General features: G+C 44.7%; 1 protein-coding gene across 1 annotated transcript in view; it reads left to right on the forward strand.

Annotated features, from left to right (window-relative positions):
• The window catches only part of LOC119819535 (stonin-2-like), a 95,695-nt gene extending 89,544 nt beyond the window's left edge, over window positions 1-6,151 (forward strand). The window contains exon 5 of the mRNA XM_038337774.1: window positions 6,029-6,151. Coding sequence (XP_038193702.1) covers window positions 6,029-6,099 — 71 coding nt within the window. The 3' untranslated portion in view covers window positions 6,100-6,151. The remainder of the gene's footprint in view (window positions 1-6,028) is intronic.
• Window positions 6,152-18,479: the final 12,328 nt, after the last annotated feature.

Here is an 18,479-nt window from a genome sequence, read left to right on the forward strand (position 1 = left end):
GTTCTGAAAGAGTTAATCTGGGGAAATCAAGCCGGCACACCTGAGATGATCGATTAGCCATCAATTAAATGCTAACAAAATCATGTGCTATTGACCCCTTCAGTATTCAGTGTGGGTGAGGAAAAAGGCAAAGATGGTCACTGGCTCTCCTTGGTAGCTATAAAAGAATTGTAAAGATGTGCATGTGGTAGCCTTTTTTATTTTTAAAAATAACCAGTTTCATTTTAAGACACTTTATTATTTAATTTCATTGTAACATTAAAGAAACTACACCTACACACACACACACACACACACACACACTCACACACACACAGAGTTTGTAATGTTGCAACCCCTGACACACTTCACTTATCAGAGCCAAGGCTCATCTTGACTCCATGTGCAGAGTGTTCAGGGAACAACCACCTCCATTATTTTGCGTTTTAAATGTGCAGGCAGTGACTTTCTAACAGGTGTCATGGCAGCACCCTTGCTTGCCATGTTCTTCCCTTCATTGTTGTGATGTATTCTCAGTGAGAGGGGTGGCATCCTGACCTTTTGCACAGTTAAGTAACATAGCATCTTGCTTTGGTGCACATATGTTCCCATTAGGCCACAGACCCTCTGTTATGGTAAAACATTGCAGGTCTCTGAGTGGTGGCAGTGAGCAGTGGGCCATGAAGGCAGCTGGTCTTAGGCAGGGAGCCATTTGGCAGGTGAGAGACAGAGACCTATAGGTATGCCATGTAGAGAAAGTGGGTATTTATGTAGTGGGTTATGGAAGGGAAAGGGGGGAAGAGGAGAAGTGAGAAGAGCAGAGAGAGAAAGAGAGAGGGAGAGAGAGAGAGAGAGAGAGAGAGAGAGAGAGAGAGAGAGAGAGAGAAACAGAGAGAGAAACACACAGAGAGAAACACACAGAGAGAAACACACAGAGAGAAACAGAGAGAGAGAGAGGAGGGAGGAAGGGGAAAAGTGGGGAGAAGGGAAAGAGGCAGAGCTGCCTCTTTGGGAGAGAGATGGGAAGAAGGAAGGAGCTCAGGCTGGAAGCAGAAGAAAGATCCACTTGCCTCAGTGAGTTGAGGGGAAGTGGACAGGGCTTGTCTGTTAAAGGGACAGGACAGACCATTACATTCCCATCTCTTTTTTATAATAAAAAGGTAGGAGGTTAGGCACAACAGGTTAAAGGAATTGGGGTGGCAGATTCTCAAGACTACTTCCTGCTTATTTGTGGGTACCACCTTAGGGGGAGAACCTGAGAAAGCTGTGTGCTGGTCACATCCTGGGGTAACTGGTCTCTTTGTTCCTGTCCAGTGTTTGTGGTGTGGAAATATTTGGTGTCTCTTACACCTGTTTAAGATATTGGCAGAAGCCGGGTGGTCGTGGTGCACACCTTTAATCCCAGCACTTGGGAGGCAGAGGCAGGCAGATCTCTGTGAGTTCAAGACCAGCCTGGTCTACAAGAGCTAGTTCCAGGACAGGCTCCAAAGTTACAGAGAAACCCTGTCTCAAAAAAAAAAAAAAAAAAAAAAAAAAAAAAAAAAAAAAAAAAAAAAAAAAAAAGATATTGATATTGGCAGAACAGAGAACAAAAGTTAAGTTTCGGGAAAAAAATTTTTAGGACCAGGAAATTGAGAGGGTTGTATCTGACCTGTTTAAGGTGGATCCTTCAAGTCAGCTCCCTGAAACTCACAAGAATATTTGGGTTTGTGAAATGGTAAGTTTTAGACACATGCATTGTGTAAACAGTAGCATATTTATGTAAGAATGACTGTGACAGATGATTTTGCACAATGAAAAGTATCTTTAAGACTATAGGAGACAGAGAGAGAGAGAGAGAGAGAGATTTGGTAACTTGTATTTGTCCTCACACCTTTATAACTTGCAGGTACACACCTTAATAACTTATATTTGTATTTTACTGAAATTTGTTTGGTGAGGTTGTTCTTTTAAACTGACAAAACCTTTCCGTTGTTAAACTGCCTAAGAGATCTTTGAAAGGATAAAATTTTACTTGAGTTATTGATTTAAAAACGGCAGAGAACTTACTTGGTTGGCACCTAGAGCCCCTCCTCAGGGTCTCTTATGGTCGCTGAGGGTCATATTTTTCTTTTGCTGTTTAGCGCAGGGCCTGCCAGACTCCAGAAGATCCTGTGGGCTAAGAAATCTGTAGGAAGACAAGCCTACCTTGACCTGGGCAGCTAGGCTGTCAATTCCAGTGATTCTGTCCTCTTTCTGGAGATCTTCAGTTTAGATGAACGGCAGTTTTGCCTGGTGGTCAGTGCTTGGCAGTTGAAGCCAATTTTGGATGGACATTGTTTTAGGGCAGAGTGAAGGATGCCTGGGATAGGCCCTCCCTCCCACCGTGCCAGAGTCCTGTTCACATTTCCCCTTCCCCACCTGAGAAGATGAAAGCTGCCTACCGCGCAGAGAGCAGTCTCATCAGGACGTGTCTGTGCCAGCAGGTTGTGTAGCTTCTGCCCACTTGCCTGCCAGGTAAGGCGGCCTCACCTGTTGGTACTTGTGTAGCTTTGAAGAGGCGGCTGTGCGCCTTGCTGATGTGAGGCCAGTTCGAGCTGATTCGCTGATTCATGTTCTCCCATCTGGGATCTCCACCCACACCCCACACCCAGCATGCCACCACTCTCACTGAGCAGTTAAAAACCACAGTGAGCTACGCTTGGGATCCGCGTTCTCTGGGTGCTTTGTTTCTCAGAGGTGCTGCAGCAAATGAACACAAACTGGGTGTCTCGACACAGTAGAAATGTATCCTTTTGTAGCTCTAGAGATAAGAAATCCAAACTCTGCATGTTTTTAGGGTATCAAATAACTTCTAGCGATCCCCAATATTCCTTGGCTCGTAGAAACATAACTCGTCTCTTCCTCCATTTTATGCCCCCTTCTTGTCCATATAGTATTGCATTGCTTACAAGGAAAACACTGATTAAATTTAGGGTTCCCACCTTAATCCATTGTGACTCATCTTGAGTCACCTCTGCAACGTCCCCATTCCCAATTAAGATTACATTCGCAGGTTCTGAAAGGCCAAAACGTCAGCCTGTGGTTTAAAGGGCACAGTTCAACCCACTGTAGAAGGTGAGCTAGTAAACTTTCAGTTACTATAGCGAAATTCCTGCGATAATCAGCTTATAATGAGAAAACATTTATTTACTCTGCTTTAGAAGTCTTTGTTTGTCTTACTTTTTGTTGTGATGGAGGAATTCATGACAAGGGAATTCTGGCAACAGATAGCAGGAACAAGAAGCTGAGAAATCATGTTTCAACCACACAGAGGAAACAGAGAGCAAAGCTCTAAACTCTAAAAGTCCCCCCCCCCACAGTGGGTGCCAAAAGGTCTAGAACTTCCCAAAGCAGCACTACCATGCAGGGACCAGGTATCCAAACACATGAGCTTATGTCTCAGCTTCCCTAGGACTGAGTCTTCAATACATGAACATAGGGAAACTTTGCCAAACCATAGCACTAGGTGAGCCCTAACGCACCTTGATTCTTTTGTTTAGCTGATGGATGTGAAAGTTAGCTACACCTTTCTCTCCACTTTTATGTATGTTTGAAATTTTTCATAATGTAAATGAAGAAAATCACTTAGCAAATATTCTTTGGTTTTTTTTTGTTTTCTGTTTGTCTCTTTGTTTTTTCAGAGAGGGTTTCTCTGAAACTTTGGAGCCTGTCCTGGAACTAACTCTTGTAGACCAGGCTGTGAGTCCGCCTGCCTCTGCCTCCTGAGTACTAGGATTAAAAGCATGCACTGCCACCACCCAGGGCAAATATTCTTTTAAAAGGTGATTTGAAGGTCTGATAACGGAAGAGGAATGGAGGAAAAGGTCTGTGTCCACATGGTAATAATCTGGACCCATTTTTCTCTTGACTTCTTCTCAACTACTAGTGTTTTGATGGAGCTCCCTGTTCTGAACATCAGCAAAGCAGACCATGTTAGGAGGAGAAGGGTCGAGAACAGTAGAAGTCACTTAATTCCACTCAGACAGCAATGACAATAGACAATACTCCATTGTTGCTATTCAGACCCCCAGCAGCAGTGATAGTCAGTGTTCGACATTTGCTCAGTACTCTGCAGGGTACAAATGTCTTTTAGCTAATCTTCCATTACAGCCCATCAAGCACCTTGTCTGGAACTCCCAATGATGACTCATCAGAGCATAGGTAACAGGGAGCAAATGTCTTCAACACCAAAGTACATTGGCTGTTTCTTCCTTCCCACTGAGTCTGGAGCAGCTAAAGATACAAGCTGAATGCAGCGCCTTAGACCACTCAGCCTTCCTGACATATGTATTACCTATTCCTGATGTTGCTGTCTTTCCAGATGGGCAGTGACTGTTCAGTATAATTGAGAATGAGAACGAATACACTTGTGAGCAGTGATCGCGTTGGACACGAGGAGTCCTCTAAATTAGAGGAGAGGGCATGGGAGGAAGAAACAAATACTCCAACAGATGCTAAGCTCCTGTGTGTTCTAGTTCCACTGAAAGTTACAGTCTACTGTCATGGTGGGAGCTAAAGGGAGGGTGGAAAGGGGTCAATTTCTCTGTCTTTTTTCCATCTTCGAGTGACATGTGTGTCATTCACTGAGTTGCAGCCACCTTACAGGATTGTGAGTCACTGCTGCCAGTCTGACATCTGTCATTTCGTCTCAAGGCTTCGCTTGCTTGGGAAGATCTGTAGGGAAATGTAGCAAGACAACAGCTGAAGACTGAGTTTTCAAAGTCGCATCGAGAGGATTAAAACCCAGTGAGCTGTTTTTCAAGGGCTTTTTTTGTTTTGAACAGAAGTATCTGTTGAGAAGATAAAATGTTGATTGATATTATTCCTGGACAATTTTTTTATTCTAAGAATGAGTCAGTAAAATCATTCCTCAAATGATTTTAAAATTGTAATAGGTAAACCGGGCGCAGTAGCCCACACCTTCAATCCCAGGACTCAGGAGCGAGGGCAGGGGAATCTCTATGAGTTCGAGGCCAGCCTAGTCTACAGAGTGAGTTTCAGGACAGCCAGTACTGTTAACACGAAGAAACCCTGTCTCGAAAATAAATAAATAAATAAATAAATAAATAAATAAATAAATAAAATTGCTTCATTGCTCAGTGTAAGAAAGTATGTGTACCAAGAGAAGACTTATGCAACCTATTGAGCATTATTTCTTCCAGTAATAAAGGAGGGGCTGTCTAAAGATGGCATCTATATCATTTCTCCAAGGCTCTAGAAAATCCCCAAAGAGAGGGTGGAAAGAATGTGAGAGCCAGTGAACTGGAAGGAGTGCCGTCAAATGCTGTCATCTGGATGTGACCTGTCCGTTGCGCCCACCATGCCCGCAGGAACTCACAGCAGCGGTGGTTACCTGCTCAAGCCGGGCAGGCCAACGTGGCAGATGAAAGGAGGCCCCTCCCTGAGCCACTATAGACAGTTAATGATCAATGGGGAAAGGAAGTCATCTTTCTCAGAGATGTAGTCCCAAATAAGTCACCCTTGCTCCAATAAATAACCCCTGCCAATGCTCATGCAAGTGAATATAATTATATTCAGTGGGACACACACACACACACATACACACACTCACACACACACATATAACACATATACACATACACACATATACACACTCATGCACACATACATACATACTCACATACACATTCACACACACACATACACACAAAGCACGGAAGTAAAGGGAAACTTACTGGGAATAGGAAAAGCTTGGTGGGAGAGAGATGAGGGAAGGCAATGCAGGTGAATACATACAAAAAGTGTGAAAGAGGGCTGGAATGATGGCTCAGAGGTTAAGAGCACTGACTGCTCTTCCAGAGGTCCTGAGTTCAATTCCAGCAACCACATGGTGGCTCATAGCCATCTGTAATAAGAGCTGGTGTCCTCTTCTGGCCAGCAAGCATACAGACAGAACACTGTATACATAATAAATAATAAATTTTTTTTAAAAAGTGTGAAAGAAAAGAATTAAAAATAATTTTTAAAAAGGCGAGACTATTTGAGGTATTCTCAATTTCTGTCATAGGATATCATTTATCAAGATGGCACTTGCTGCTTGATCTGAATTGGATTCCTGGGACCCACTGGCTGCCATAAATTGGCCTTTGACTTCTCCACATGAGCTACGACATGCATGTGCATACAGCCCCACCACATACACACAGTAAATAAAATATAATTTAAAGGATTTACTTTATTTTTAATTGTGTACTGGGGGTGGATATAGGGTGTGTGCACATGAGTTCAGGAGCCTAAAGAGGTGTCAGGTAATCCTGAGGACAGAGCGAGGGCCTGTCATCAGCTGTGAGCTGCCTGAAAACAAGTTCTGGGAACTGAACTAGGGGTATTTGGAAGAGCAGGATTCACTCTTAACCACTGAGCCATCTCTAGCCCCCAATATAATAATAATAATAATAATAATAATAATAATAATAATAATAATAATGTCAAAACAGAGCCAAGAGGGAGGGGGAGTGGTAGCACATGCCTTTAATCCCAACACTTGAGAGACAGAGGCAGGTGAATCTCTGTGAGTACCAGGTGAACCTGGTCTACAGAGTAAGTTCCAGGACAGCTAGGACTGTTACACAGAGAAACCTAGCCTCAAAAAATTAAAAAAAAAAAAATTAAGGCCAAAACAGAGTTTATTGATCATGTCTGGAATTTATAGGATGCCAAGCTGAGATCCTTGAACAGAGCTTTTACAACAGTGTTCCTCCAGGCAAATAGCATCATAATCCTTTGAGAAGACTGCCTGGTGGCAAAATCAGGGACACCGAGCAAGACTGTCTGCTGTGTTAGTGCAGCGGCTTTAAGCATTTTGTGCTCTTCCCATGCACTCACTGCAAAGTGATTGGCTTCTTCCTATAAACAGCTTTTGCATTACAGGCTTCTGGAGAGAAAGGGTGAATAGGAATTTTAAAAAGCACTGAGGACAAGCTAAGTGCTCATTGAGCACTATTTATTTATTTATCATTTCTTTAAAAATAATTTAAATTATTTTTTGTGCCTTGGTATGAAGGTGTCAGATCCCCTGACAGTTATGAGCTGCCATGTGGGTGCTGAGAATCGAACCCGGGTCCTCTGGAAGAGCAGTCGGTGCTCTTTACTGCTGAGCCATCTCTCCAGCCACTATTTATCAGTTTTGTTGCCACCATTGCTAGGTCTTTATGGTGAGGTAAGTGCTAGAGTCTCCCCACTCTACACCTGAGCCCCAGCTGCAGGTTAAACCAGGGCTGGAGTGGGAAGCCAGGCAGACCCATGAAGCTTACCATGACACACACAGAAGATATTTTTAATTTAAAAGTATGTATGTATTAAATTAATTAAAGGGAAATTATGTATATGGCTGTTTGGCCTGCATGCCTGGTGCCCTCAGAAGCCAGAAGACTGTGTCTGATCTCCTGGAACCAGAGGTACAGACTGTTGTAAACCTACAAGTGGGTGCTGGGAACTGTTAACCACTGAGCCATCTCTTCAGCCCCTAGAGGACAGGTTTTTTGTTTTTTTATTTGTTTGTTGTGTTGTTTCCTTTTCCGAGTCAGGGTTTCTCTCTGTGTATAGCCCTGACTGTCCCAGAACTCCTTCTGTAGATCAGACTGAACCTCAAACTCAAGAGTTCTGCCTGCCTCTGTCTTGTGAGTGCTGGGTTTAAAGGCATGCGTCACTACTGCCCTGCCCAAGAGGACGGGTATGTAATGCAGTAACGTCTTATTTTAGACTCCCCCTTATACTTTTACTTCCCTCTTCCCAGTGCTGGGAACCAAACTCTGGGCTGGCGCATATGCCAGGCAAGAGTTCTTCCATTGAACAGCCTCCCTAGCCTTAACCCACCTTTACTTTTCTCGACTCTGACATGCTAATAGCAGCTCAATATGCTGATGTGGGAAATATTCTCCTGTATCATTAAGTTTAAAAATGTGCCGAATAGCACACCAGGCTTATACTTTAGCCAGGGTGTGTTATTTTAAAAAGTGCATTCATCGTGGCCAGAAATATAAGGAATGTTAGTGGTGCTGTCTTTCCTCTGAGGACTGGAACTGGACTGGGGGATAATGGGGAGGTTACTTTTATTTATATTCATGCACCCCTTGAAAGTTTTAACAATGGATTTTTTTTATAAGTTAAAAAATAATTTATGAGAGGAAGAGAATAATGCAATGGCTTGTTTCCATACTAATGTTGGCTGAATTCAAACCATTCCCCTCTCATCAAGCAAAACAAAACCCAAACCCCTTTGAGAAAGGTAAGCATGGGACCCCAGGTTTGTAGATTCACAATTTGTTTTAGCTTTGTACTTTTTTGTGGGTGGGGGGAGAGGAGTGTTTCAAAATTGGCTTCTCTGTGTAGTCTTGGCTGTCCTGGAACTCATTCTGATGACCAGGCTGGCCTTGAACTCACAGAGATCTGTGCCACCATTGCCAGGCTGCTGCAGCTTTTTGAAATAAAATTTCAAGGTTTATTTTTAGTTCCACATGTGTCAGTGTGAATAGACACCGTATGTGTGCAGGTACTCTTGAACACCTGAAGAGATTGTTAGGTCCCTTGAGCTGGAGTTCCCGTGTCAGGGGTGCTGGGAACTAACTCCTCTGTGAGAGCAGCACTCTGTGAACTGCTGAGTCATCCGCCCAGCCCTACCTTCCCACCGCTCTTTAAACTTCTCCCTTTTTGAGTCCTGGTCTCACTCTGTAGCCCTTGCTCATCTGGATCTCCCTGTGCTGACCAGACTGGCTGGCCTTGAGATTCTCCTGCCTCTGCCCAGGATTAAAGGCGTGTATCACCATACCAGTCTGGCTTACTTATTTGTTGAGATAGGGTCTGACTAGGCAATCATCAATTTGGTGTCCATCCTCCTGCCTCAGAGAGTGCTGTGAGTTCTAGCATGAGTTACCCCCACAAGACTTTACCTTATGGGGCTACAAGTTTATTAATGGCTTTGAGATGCTACAATAAAGAAACTTTTTTTTGTTTTGTTCCATAGACTTCTGTCTTATGAAATATCGGTTTTGGGTAAAGCTTATGCCAATTTGAGAAAAGGTGTCTTGGTCTTAGGTAAACTGAAGGAGCGCTTTACTTAAGGTATTGCAGACATGCCTGCTGATGTTCTGGGACAGTATGAGGTCTTGAATTCTGACAAGCCTGGGTTCGAAGCCTATGCTTTCTCCTCAGCTGGCTGAGCGCAAACTCTCAGTGTGCTCAAATATGAAGAAAGAAGCACAGCCCCCTCCTAAGCATGTTTTAGGGTTAAATGAGATAGTTAAGCATCTAAGTGTAGTACTGAGGCCCATTCCCTTGTTTTTACCATTATCTTCAATGAGTTACCAAAGCTTTTTTTGTTTCGGCACACCCACAAATACCCTGACAGACAAGTCACAATATGGTCCCTTTATCAGAGAACGATCCTTTCGGGATCTACCAGCCAGCAGACTATCAGGTGATAGTTCTTGCAATTGCTATGGCTCCATTTCCATCTCTGTTTACAGAGTTCTGACTCAATAACGTGCATCTTATACAAAATGCAGCCCATCGGCTGACTGTAGGAGGCAGCCGAGCATCCCATTTTTCTAGACTTGAGTCTGCAGGTTATTTTAGAAACACATGCTAGTTCTCTTGCTCCAGGCTCTCCCGGCTTCTGCCCCAGGTAACGAACCGTTCACTTGTCCGTTGATTCAATGTTGATGTCCTAAGCCCAGCGGGATCAAATGTGGGGGGGTTCAGTCTGAAGGTGTAGGCTTAGGTATCTTCCTTTCAAAGCAACCTTTGCATTACTTTTCTTGCAAACCAGTCACCAAGTGTTATTTACCTCCCTTCAGCACCCAGGCTCAGGCCGATTTAAGAGTTCAGGAAGTAATAACAAAAGGAATCCGACTGAGCTCTCAGGCAGAGCCTCCGAAGAATCTCCCAGTCTGCCTTGCCTCTCCCTCCTCCTGGGTGTGTCTGCCTGGGAAGGCAGTGAGTAACCTGCACTTTGTTCCCCCTGTCTTGGCCCTTCCCACCCAGACAAGAGGACTGAGTGGCAGACAGGCAGACGGGGCCGGCAGACAGCCGGGAGTCCTGTTGAAGCATGCACGGAGTACACTTCTACCCGCACCCATTCCCAGGACCCCTCGTCACCACCACCTCCTTGAACCTGGAGGACCCAGAGCCCGGGCCAGGGTTCCCAGGGGGATTCTGCTCACAGTGGTAAGGGCTACCTGCAACCGGATCTCTCCACGGACCTTGTTTTCCGTAGTGTTGGCGTTCCAGTTCAATTGTGATGAGGTGGGCGTGTTTTTGAGAGGTGTTCTGTTTGGTTAGTGTTTCAGTGGTCTTGAGACAAAGAAATGTCTTTCTCTGTCCTAGTTTATTAGAACTTGTAACCTGATAGCCTGGCTTAAAACAAAACTTAACGTACTCAGGACTTCTGATGGTATAACTTAGCCTTTTGGCCTTGGAGAGACTATCCCTGCCAAACCTCACCCCCCACCTCTCCACCCACCTACACCTCACCCCTTCCTCCCCCCCACCTCCGCTTCCAAATTGCTCACCAAATAACCAAATAGGTTTTGAGAAAACTGTGCTAAGGGCTTGTGGTCATTTTAATACGTGGGCCCTTCTGGCTGATTGAAGTGCACACCTGATTATTACTATAGCTTTAAAGAAAACCAGCATGACATTTTGTTCGAAAAGCAAAGAGAAAATCTATTTTAAAAGGTTTTACTGTGGAGAGATGACCTGAGGTGGTGTTTGGGGGTGGAAAAGGTCTTAAGAGATAAGTGAGTTTAATTAAATTTATGTGCGCACGGAAGTATTAAGGTGGCAACAGTCCAAGAAGAGAAAGGGCTGGCGTTTGATGTGAACCTCCTCGTGCGTCTTTAAGGGAGAAAACGGAGATCTTTGTACCATACGCTGAGGACTCTGAGAGAGGAGGGTCGCCAGACAGATGGAGGAAGCTGGGAAGCAGGTTTCTTGTGCGGGATTCGGGCCAAGAGCTTCTCTCTCAATGCTGTGGGTGAGAGAGTCATTTAGAGCAATCAAGTTGCTCACTGTTCGCATCGACTCTGCTTCAGATCTTCTGAAAACAAGCCACAGAATCACTGGCCTGTGGCCGAATAAAACCACTGCCTCTGTTTCCCGGCCCCATCTAAATTTGAATACATGGGAGAGGATAAAAAAAACTACAACAACAAAAAAAAAAAAAGCCAAAAATGTTTGAAAGGCAAGATAAAGAGCAACGGGTAAATTTAATTCGATCAGATGTGTAGCTGAGACGTGCTATTCTCTTCACAGCCTGAGGAATTACCTCATGATTACATTAGAGTGGGAAGATGCCGAGCTAAGAGGCAGGCAGAATAGGAACTGTGATAGAAACTGCCCTAAGCAGAGGATCCCTGCATGGTGCATGTGGATAGCTGGCTCATGCCCAGGCGCCTCTCACGTGCATCCTTCTTTGGCGCCCTAGAGCAGGCAGCACCAGGATTCTGTGTAAGGAGCTGCCTGTACCGAGCAAACCTGAGTTTTCAAGCAGCAATGAATAGCTTTGAAAAAAAAATATGAAGGCAGGAGAGCACTTGAGCATAAAGTTGGCTTGTGAGAGCGGAGGGGGTGGGGCGCTGAATGAAAAGCCTCTTAAGAGGTTTCGCGCTCCTGCTCCAGTCTGTCTGAATCCCTGCGAGCCTCCTGCTGAAGAGAGTCCTTGGCTTGTCTTCATCGTCATTATCGGTGTTCCCGGGGTGATAATGCCAGATGTTTGCTTCCTTATCCAAGTGGCTTCCCCTTGGCTAATTAAAAGCTGAAACTAACTGAAGGCCTCCCAATCAGTCAGCTCTTCGTCCTGAGATGCAAGTGTGGCGCTTGTTTGAGAAGTGGAGGGAGAAACATTGTGCTGGGGTGGCTTTACCTGGCAATTCCTAGTTTAAATCCTAGTGTTCATTTGTGACAGAGAGCAAGTGGACATGTACCGAACCATCCGTGCTGTGCAGAACACTGAGAACTGTTCCCTTCTGGCTTTGCAAGCATTTGCACACTGTTTTGCATGATAAGATGATATCACTCTCCCTACCAAACCTGTCACATTCCCAGATCTGGAACTCTGGGACAGAATACCTTCTGGAAGAGAGTAGTTGATGATTCTCCCATTGGTGCCCTAATGTCCTAGGCTTTTGTCTCGAAACAAATTGGATGCAGTGCTTGCTTAATTGGACTTTTCTGAGGCATCTTCATGGCAAACTTAGAGCATCTCTTATTATTCTCTTGGGTTTGGTCCTCTTGGTGCTTGGTATTGTAAGCAGTGGTCCTACCCGGCAGGTTGAAAACTAGACTTACAAACCCTGGTACAAATAGTTGAGGTGCCTATTTAACATATCAAACCTAACCTAGCCAAATCTGCGAAGTCCCCACAAAAGCCAACAAGGAGACCAGTCCAGTATGTAAAAGTAAAGAGCCTTTATTTTAATCAAGTTTGCAAACTCAGTCTCTCCACATGTCCAACGTATTGGAATAACCGGAGAGTCCCGAGCTCAATTAGAATTGGGTTTTTATAGTAATAAAGGTGGGGGTGAGGGGTTTCTGAGGTTCAGGACCCCTGATTGGCTGACATTTGTCTAGGGGTGTCCTGGTGCATGTGTGCTGGCAGGTGATCCTATCTACAGCGGTTGGAATGTTAGGCATTTCCTTTGAATGGTCTGTTCTTGGGTGATGGTTGGGTCCTACACCAGGTATTGCCTCAGGGTAGACTACTGAGACTCAGGCCTCTTATTAAATTTATCGAGTTCTACTCTGGCAGGTGATAATGGTTGGAAATAAAGAACTTCCTTTGGGTGACCTGTTCATACTTAGCTTGTCATGGGTGGCCCCCACAGCCACCAGGTCTTTCCGGCATCCCTCGGTCCCTACCTATTACAGGTGTGACTGACATACCCACCCTCTACCCCAACTCTCCAGCCTAGGGGCTGGACTGTCTTTCCCCCAGAGGCTCTTCCCTGTATAATCCAGCCCTTTTTGTACCTTTGCTCTCTTGGTTACTGCACCTGGTCCTCCTCTCTCACCTCTCTCTTCTCCTCCCCCTCTCCCTACATGGCCCAGCTCGGAGTCATGTACTCTCTGAACTTTCCCTGATGTCCCTGCCTCTGGCTGTGCTTTTCTTTTGGCCTTCAATAAACTTTCTCCTCTACCATACCTAAAAGAACTCATAGCCTTTCCTTTCCTTTCTTTCTTTGTTTTTTTTTTTAAATTCACATTAATAAGCCAGAGCTAGGCTATGTATGTACTCCTCTAGACAGCTCTGCTTTTGAGAAAGGTATACTTTCCCCTTCCTGCTTGAAGAATTCCCTCCAAAGAGCCTTTAGGAACTTCCTAGTTGAGCCTACTCATCCGTCAAACTGTGTTCTGCTTGCTGGAATTCTTTCTTCTTCCTCCCCATGCTGACTAGACCTCACAAGTAGGTAATTAAGGCATTCAAGTGGCAGTGGTGAATGGCATTCTCCAAAAGGTCATGGTGATTTTTCTAAAAACTGAAACAGAAGCTATCTCTTATTGTCTAAGAACTGCTTCTAAGTCTCAGGCAGCATACATACATGTTGGAACCTAGATATGGAAAAATAGTTGTAGATATAGTTGATGCAGTTTTTGCATGTTTCCTAAGTGGTGACAATGGGCAAGGGTGAGTGACCTAGGGAGACAGGGCTAGCTGAGCCAGCAGCCCTTAGCTAAAGTATAGTAGCCATCAGCCTGTAATCTCTAGCAAGCTCCGGGTTCCTGCTTCTCTGGGCTCTTTGCAGTTCTTACATGTTACCTTTGCCATGTAACATTTCTTCTCGTGCTTGGCTGCTCCTCATGTGAAGGTTGTGCTTGTTCTCTGAGGACGTAATAATGTCACATCCCTAGCCAAGAAGAGACACTGTGGAGAGACAGGTTTGCCCTGACCAGGTACTGATGTCATCCACATCTTCAGATGCCCCAAACCATGATATACATGGTGCTGGAAGCAGCCAGATTGCTTCTGCTCTGGTGCAAGCAAGGCTGAGGTCAGAAGGATTTTAAGTGGTACTTGCATGCGTGTCCAAGCACGGGCAAAAGTAGAAATAGGAATGAAGCTTTAATGTGAGAGCCTTGTATCTTTTCTAGATAAAACTCATAATAATACAGCCCTTGCTTAGATTCACACATGGAATCACACAGGTGGAGCTGACATTCCCCTCCCCTCCCCCATTCTATGTAATAAATTGATTACAAAAAAAATGCATTCTATCATTCTCTTTGAATCTTTTTCATTGCAGCATGATATGGGACACCTTTTACCAAGTAGTGCTGTTTCTTTTCCCCAGACTTCCCACCTAGGCTTGCCTTCGTTGCTTGTGCTGGCCGTTATATACAGAAGTAAAGGTGTGTATTCCCTACTCCAGATCTTGGGAGACTCATATACCTGCGCTTGCATCTCTTGAAACAGATGCTCCTTAGATGGCTTTTAGTGGCTCAGAGACCCACTTCCACCCAGCTGATAACGATTGTACCAGCCAGCTGTCCAGACACTTGAATGGCCCAGCCAGGTCAGTCAAGCCACAGACTGATGACAAATGTTTGTTGATTTAAGGTAGAATGCAGATGGGTTTATTATGCAACCCACAACCAACCGATACATTTGGTCTACCTGGACTTGGTTCCTGAGCACATTTTTGAATCAACTAATGTCATCACAGACTTGATTTGGTCAGCACAAGGAGTTCTGTTAAATTGGTGTTGGGTGAGCCGTCCTCAATTCTTATGATTGTTACCACCGCTGGGATGGTTTTTAACCACAGGCTTGTGCCTTGTGCCGGTATTTCATCAAATATTGTTTGATATTTGTTTTGATTTGATATATAAGTATTGATGAAGATTTAGAATCTGTAATGTGCAAAGCTCTGGTGATTGGCCAAGATCACCAGAATCTCGTAACTGAAAAAAAAAAAAAAAAAGCTGGTAACTGGGGGGCTTTGCCAATCCATAGAATTGTCATTGCTGCAAATGCAATGACTGCGGTTTTTCCAGTACTTAAGCAAGTAACATTTGGTGTTTCAGAGTTTGTTACTGACTCTACTTTTAGCTGCAGAAATACATTTTATTATTATCTTCAGGAAAAACACATTGGCCCTGATGCTGGATGGAAAAAAAAATCACAGGTGCAGTTGATAATTACAATTACGTAATCTCGACCTCGTGTTCTCTGGGGCCTAGAACATGACATGAACTCAAGAGTCTTGGACATTAGGAAGGCAATGGGACTCCACAAATTTATGGGGCAATAAAGAAAATTATCAGAGATGTCTCATTTTTTTTTTATTTCATGTTAAGGAAAAGCAAAACCTATTTTAACTCTTAGACTACAGGTAAACTAGTATTGTGTTGGGTGATTCGGTTGTTATGCAGACAACTGCAGGCTGGGCATCCATTAATCCCAGTCCTGGGGCTGGCAGGTATCTGTGAGTTCGGGACCAGTCTGGCCTACATAATGAGTTATAAGCCAGCCATGGCTACATAGAGGAGGAACCCTATCTCAAAAAAAAAAAAAAATCAATACAACTACAGGATCCCTGTGGCGTTCAGTACTGCCCATTTCCTCACCCTCTGCAGGCTGAACCAGGGAACCAGCTACTTCTAGGCTAACTCAGATGGGAGTAGCTTTACCGTTCACACCCCTCATTCTATTCTCACTGCTAGTGAGAGCATATGTGTGTGTGTGTATGTATATGTATGTATGTATGTATATACATATACATACACACACACACTCATGGTGATGGCAAAGACAAGCACATAAGCCATCTATGGTGTCCCATTTTCAGCTTCTAATTGTGTCCTCAATCTCATACCATTCTAGTACTCAAAGCATCTCACATGACCAAGTCTAGTGTCAAAGGTCAGGGAAATAGATCTGCTTTCTTAGCGTGGGAAATGGTAGTAGGATTACTACCTACTAGTAGGTAGTAGGGCCTGTGAAGGAATCATGCCATTTCCTTTGGAAAGGATCGTGGAGTTATAGTTGGGTCCCCGAGCAGCCAAGAGGCAGGGAAGTGTCCACCTTTGGAGCCGATCTGTTTGCTCCTGGTAATGTACAAGTAGCATCCGACCTCCTTAGGACCTTTTGAGTGAGATTTCAAAGGAAAGGAACGCTGCAGAGAATTGACTGAAATCTCCATGCAATGTCTCCATTTCCACCCACCTTGTCCTGTAAACCATGCAGGTCACTTGGTGGGTTGTCTCCTCTCCAACTCCTGGAGAAGTGTGAAATCGGTTACTCCAGGTCCTCTGACATACCTTAGTTATCATTTATTTTCTCTGGTGAAAAAAGTAACCAGTTCACTCTGTAGACCAGGCTGGCTTCGAACTCAGAGATCCCCCCCGCCTCTGTCTCCCAAATGCTGGAATTAAAGGTGCCACCCAGTTTAAGGAGAACATGGCCCACAGAATCAACTAAGCAGGGCTCATAGGGGCTCACAGAGACTGAAACAGCAGTCACAGAGACTTCATGGGTCTGAGCTAGGTCCTCTGCAAATATATTATGGTTGTTAGCTTGGTATTTCTGTGGGACTCCTAACAATGGAGTGTCTCTGACTTTTTCGCCTGCCCTTGAGACCCTTTCCTCCTACTGGGTTGCCTCACCCAGCCCTGAGAAGAGGGTTTGTGCCCAGTCTTATTGTAACTTGTTACGCTGTGTTTGCTTGATATCCTTGGGAGGCCTGCTCTTTTCTGAAGGGAAGCAGAGGAGGAGTAGATCTGGAGGAGAGGAGTGGTGGGGCGGGGCGAGGAGGGGTAGAGGGAGGGGAGACTGCTCAGAATGTATTATAGAAGAGAAGAATGTGTGTGTGTGTGTGTGTGTGTGTGAGAGAGAGAGAGAGAGAGACAGAGACAGAGACAGAGAGAGAGACAGAGAGAGAGGTAACCAGTTTCTATCTAGTCCTGTTGTTGAGGTCTTATTACATCTTCTAATCCAGTGTTGCTGTGGTTCAGATGTTTGGGTGACTGTCTATTTCTGAGAGTTCATCTTTCCTTCTTTAACTATGACCTGAGCCTCCTATTGAGATAGGAAATCAGTGTTTTAATATAGGATTGTGGTTCACAAATATTGTCCAGGGTAGAGACCACATCGTACACTGTTACTAAGAACACTGACAGTGTTTTATTTCAGGCCACTGTTGATGGGCTTTGCATCCATGTGTTGCATCAGATCTACCTCATAGCTCAGCACAACTGAGGTGCAAAGGATCACACCTAGTGGCCAGCTCAGAGGAGCTTTTGTTTAGAGACAGGGTCTCACTGTGTAGGCCTAGCTGGTATTGAACTCACAGACATCTGTCTGCCTCTGCCTCCCAAGTGCTAGTTTGTACCACTCGACTCACCCTCTATATCTTATTTTGAGACGAGGTCTCTCATTGAAACAAAACACCTTCATTTTGGCTGGGCTGGCCAGCCAGGGAGCCACAGAAATCAGAATGTTCCCCTGCCCCATGCACGTATTGCAGGAATGTGTGACAGTGCCTGACGTGTGTGTGTGTGTGTGTGTGTGTGTGGTTGCTAGGGATTCAAACCCAGGTCCTTTTGCTTGTCCAGAAAGCAGCCTTGCCCACAGTGTCCCCTCTCCCAGCCCTCTTAGCTCTTGCTTGGCAATCTGATTGCTGCGGCCGGCCTTGTTTCACAGAAAGCTTACGGGATAATATTACCCACTTACGGCTATTAGCCCCTACAAAGCTCCGCCTTCCTTCTGTCTGCGATCCGTGGGAAATAAGGAAGTTGAGCAAGGTGTGTTTGACACCGTGAGATTTCCACTCCACAGTGTAAGGAAAGACTCTGGATTAAACATAGGTCATTTCTACAGTGCATTTCCCAAAACCTTTTTGTTTTAATCACAGATATGAATGGGAAGTGTTTTAGAGCGCCTGGACACTGCTTCTTTGTGTATTTTCTAAGTAGTACCTGGCTTTCCTGTTGCCAGGTGACTGAATGAGGGACGGTGGCCTCATGTTCAGCGTTCATGGGCCATGCTTCTCTAACAGACTATCTTATTTCTATTTTATGTTGGGGAGGGAAATACTTGATTTAATTAAACAACTTATTTAGACCAATTTGTGGGAGGCATTGAGAGCATTAGGGCAGGCTTTTCTAGTGATGTTGTTTGTCAAATTAGCACCCACAAATTATCAGATCATCGCCCTGGCCCAGAACACACAGAATGTACTGTAACTATAGAATCCTCTGATTATCTGGGAGAGATGGTTTTCTGGTGATGTCTTTGCTGAAACTTCATGTCTCTCAAATAGGCTGATACTACACTGCTTGCTGTGGTTTTAGCAATAACTTAACATCCACCTCCTCCTTCGTGTTTAATACCATGTCTGGCTTGTTTTCCATGAAAACTCTGGACTCGCATAATGATATGTAAATCAGCGGGCATTCGGTGGGTGGCAGAATGATTACACGCCAAGAGAACTGCCTCCAGCACCAAGGAAAAGAGGGTTCTTCCC

The sequence above is a fragment of the Arvicola amphibius genome, chromosome 7, assembly GCF_903992535.2.
Source record: "Arvicola amphibius chromosome 7, mArvAmp1.2, whole genome shotgun sequence".
Taxonomy (NCBI): domain Eukaryota; kingdom Metazoa; phylum Chordata; class Mammalia; order Rodentia; family Cricetidae; genus Arvicola; species Arvicola amphibius.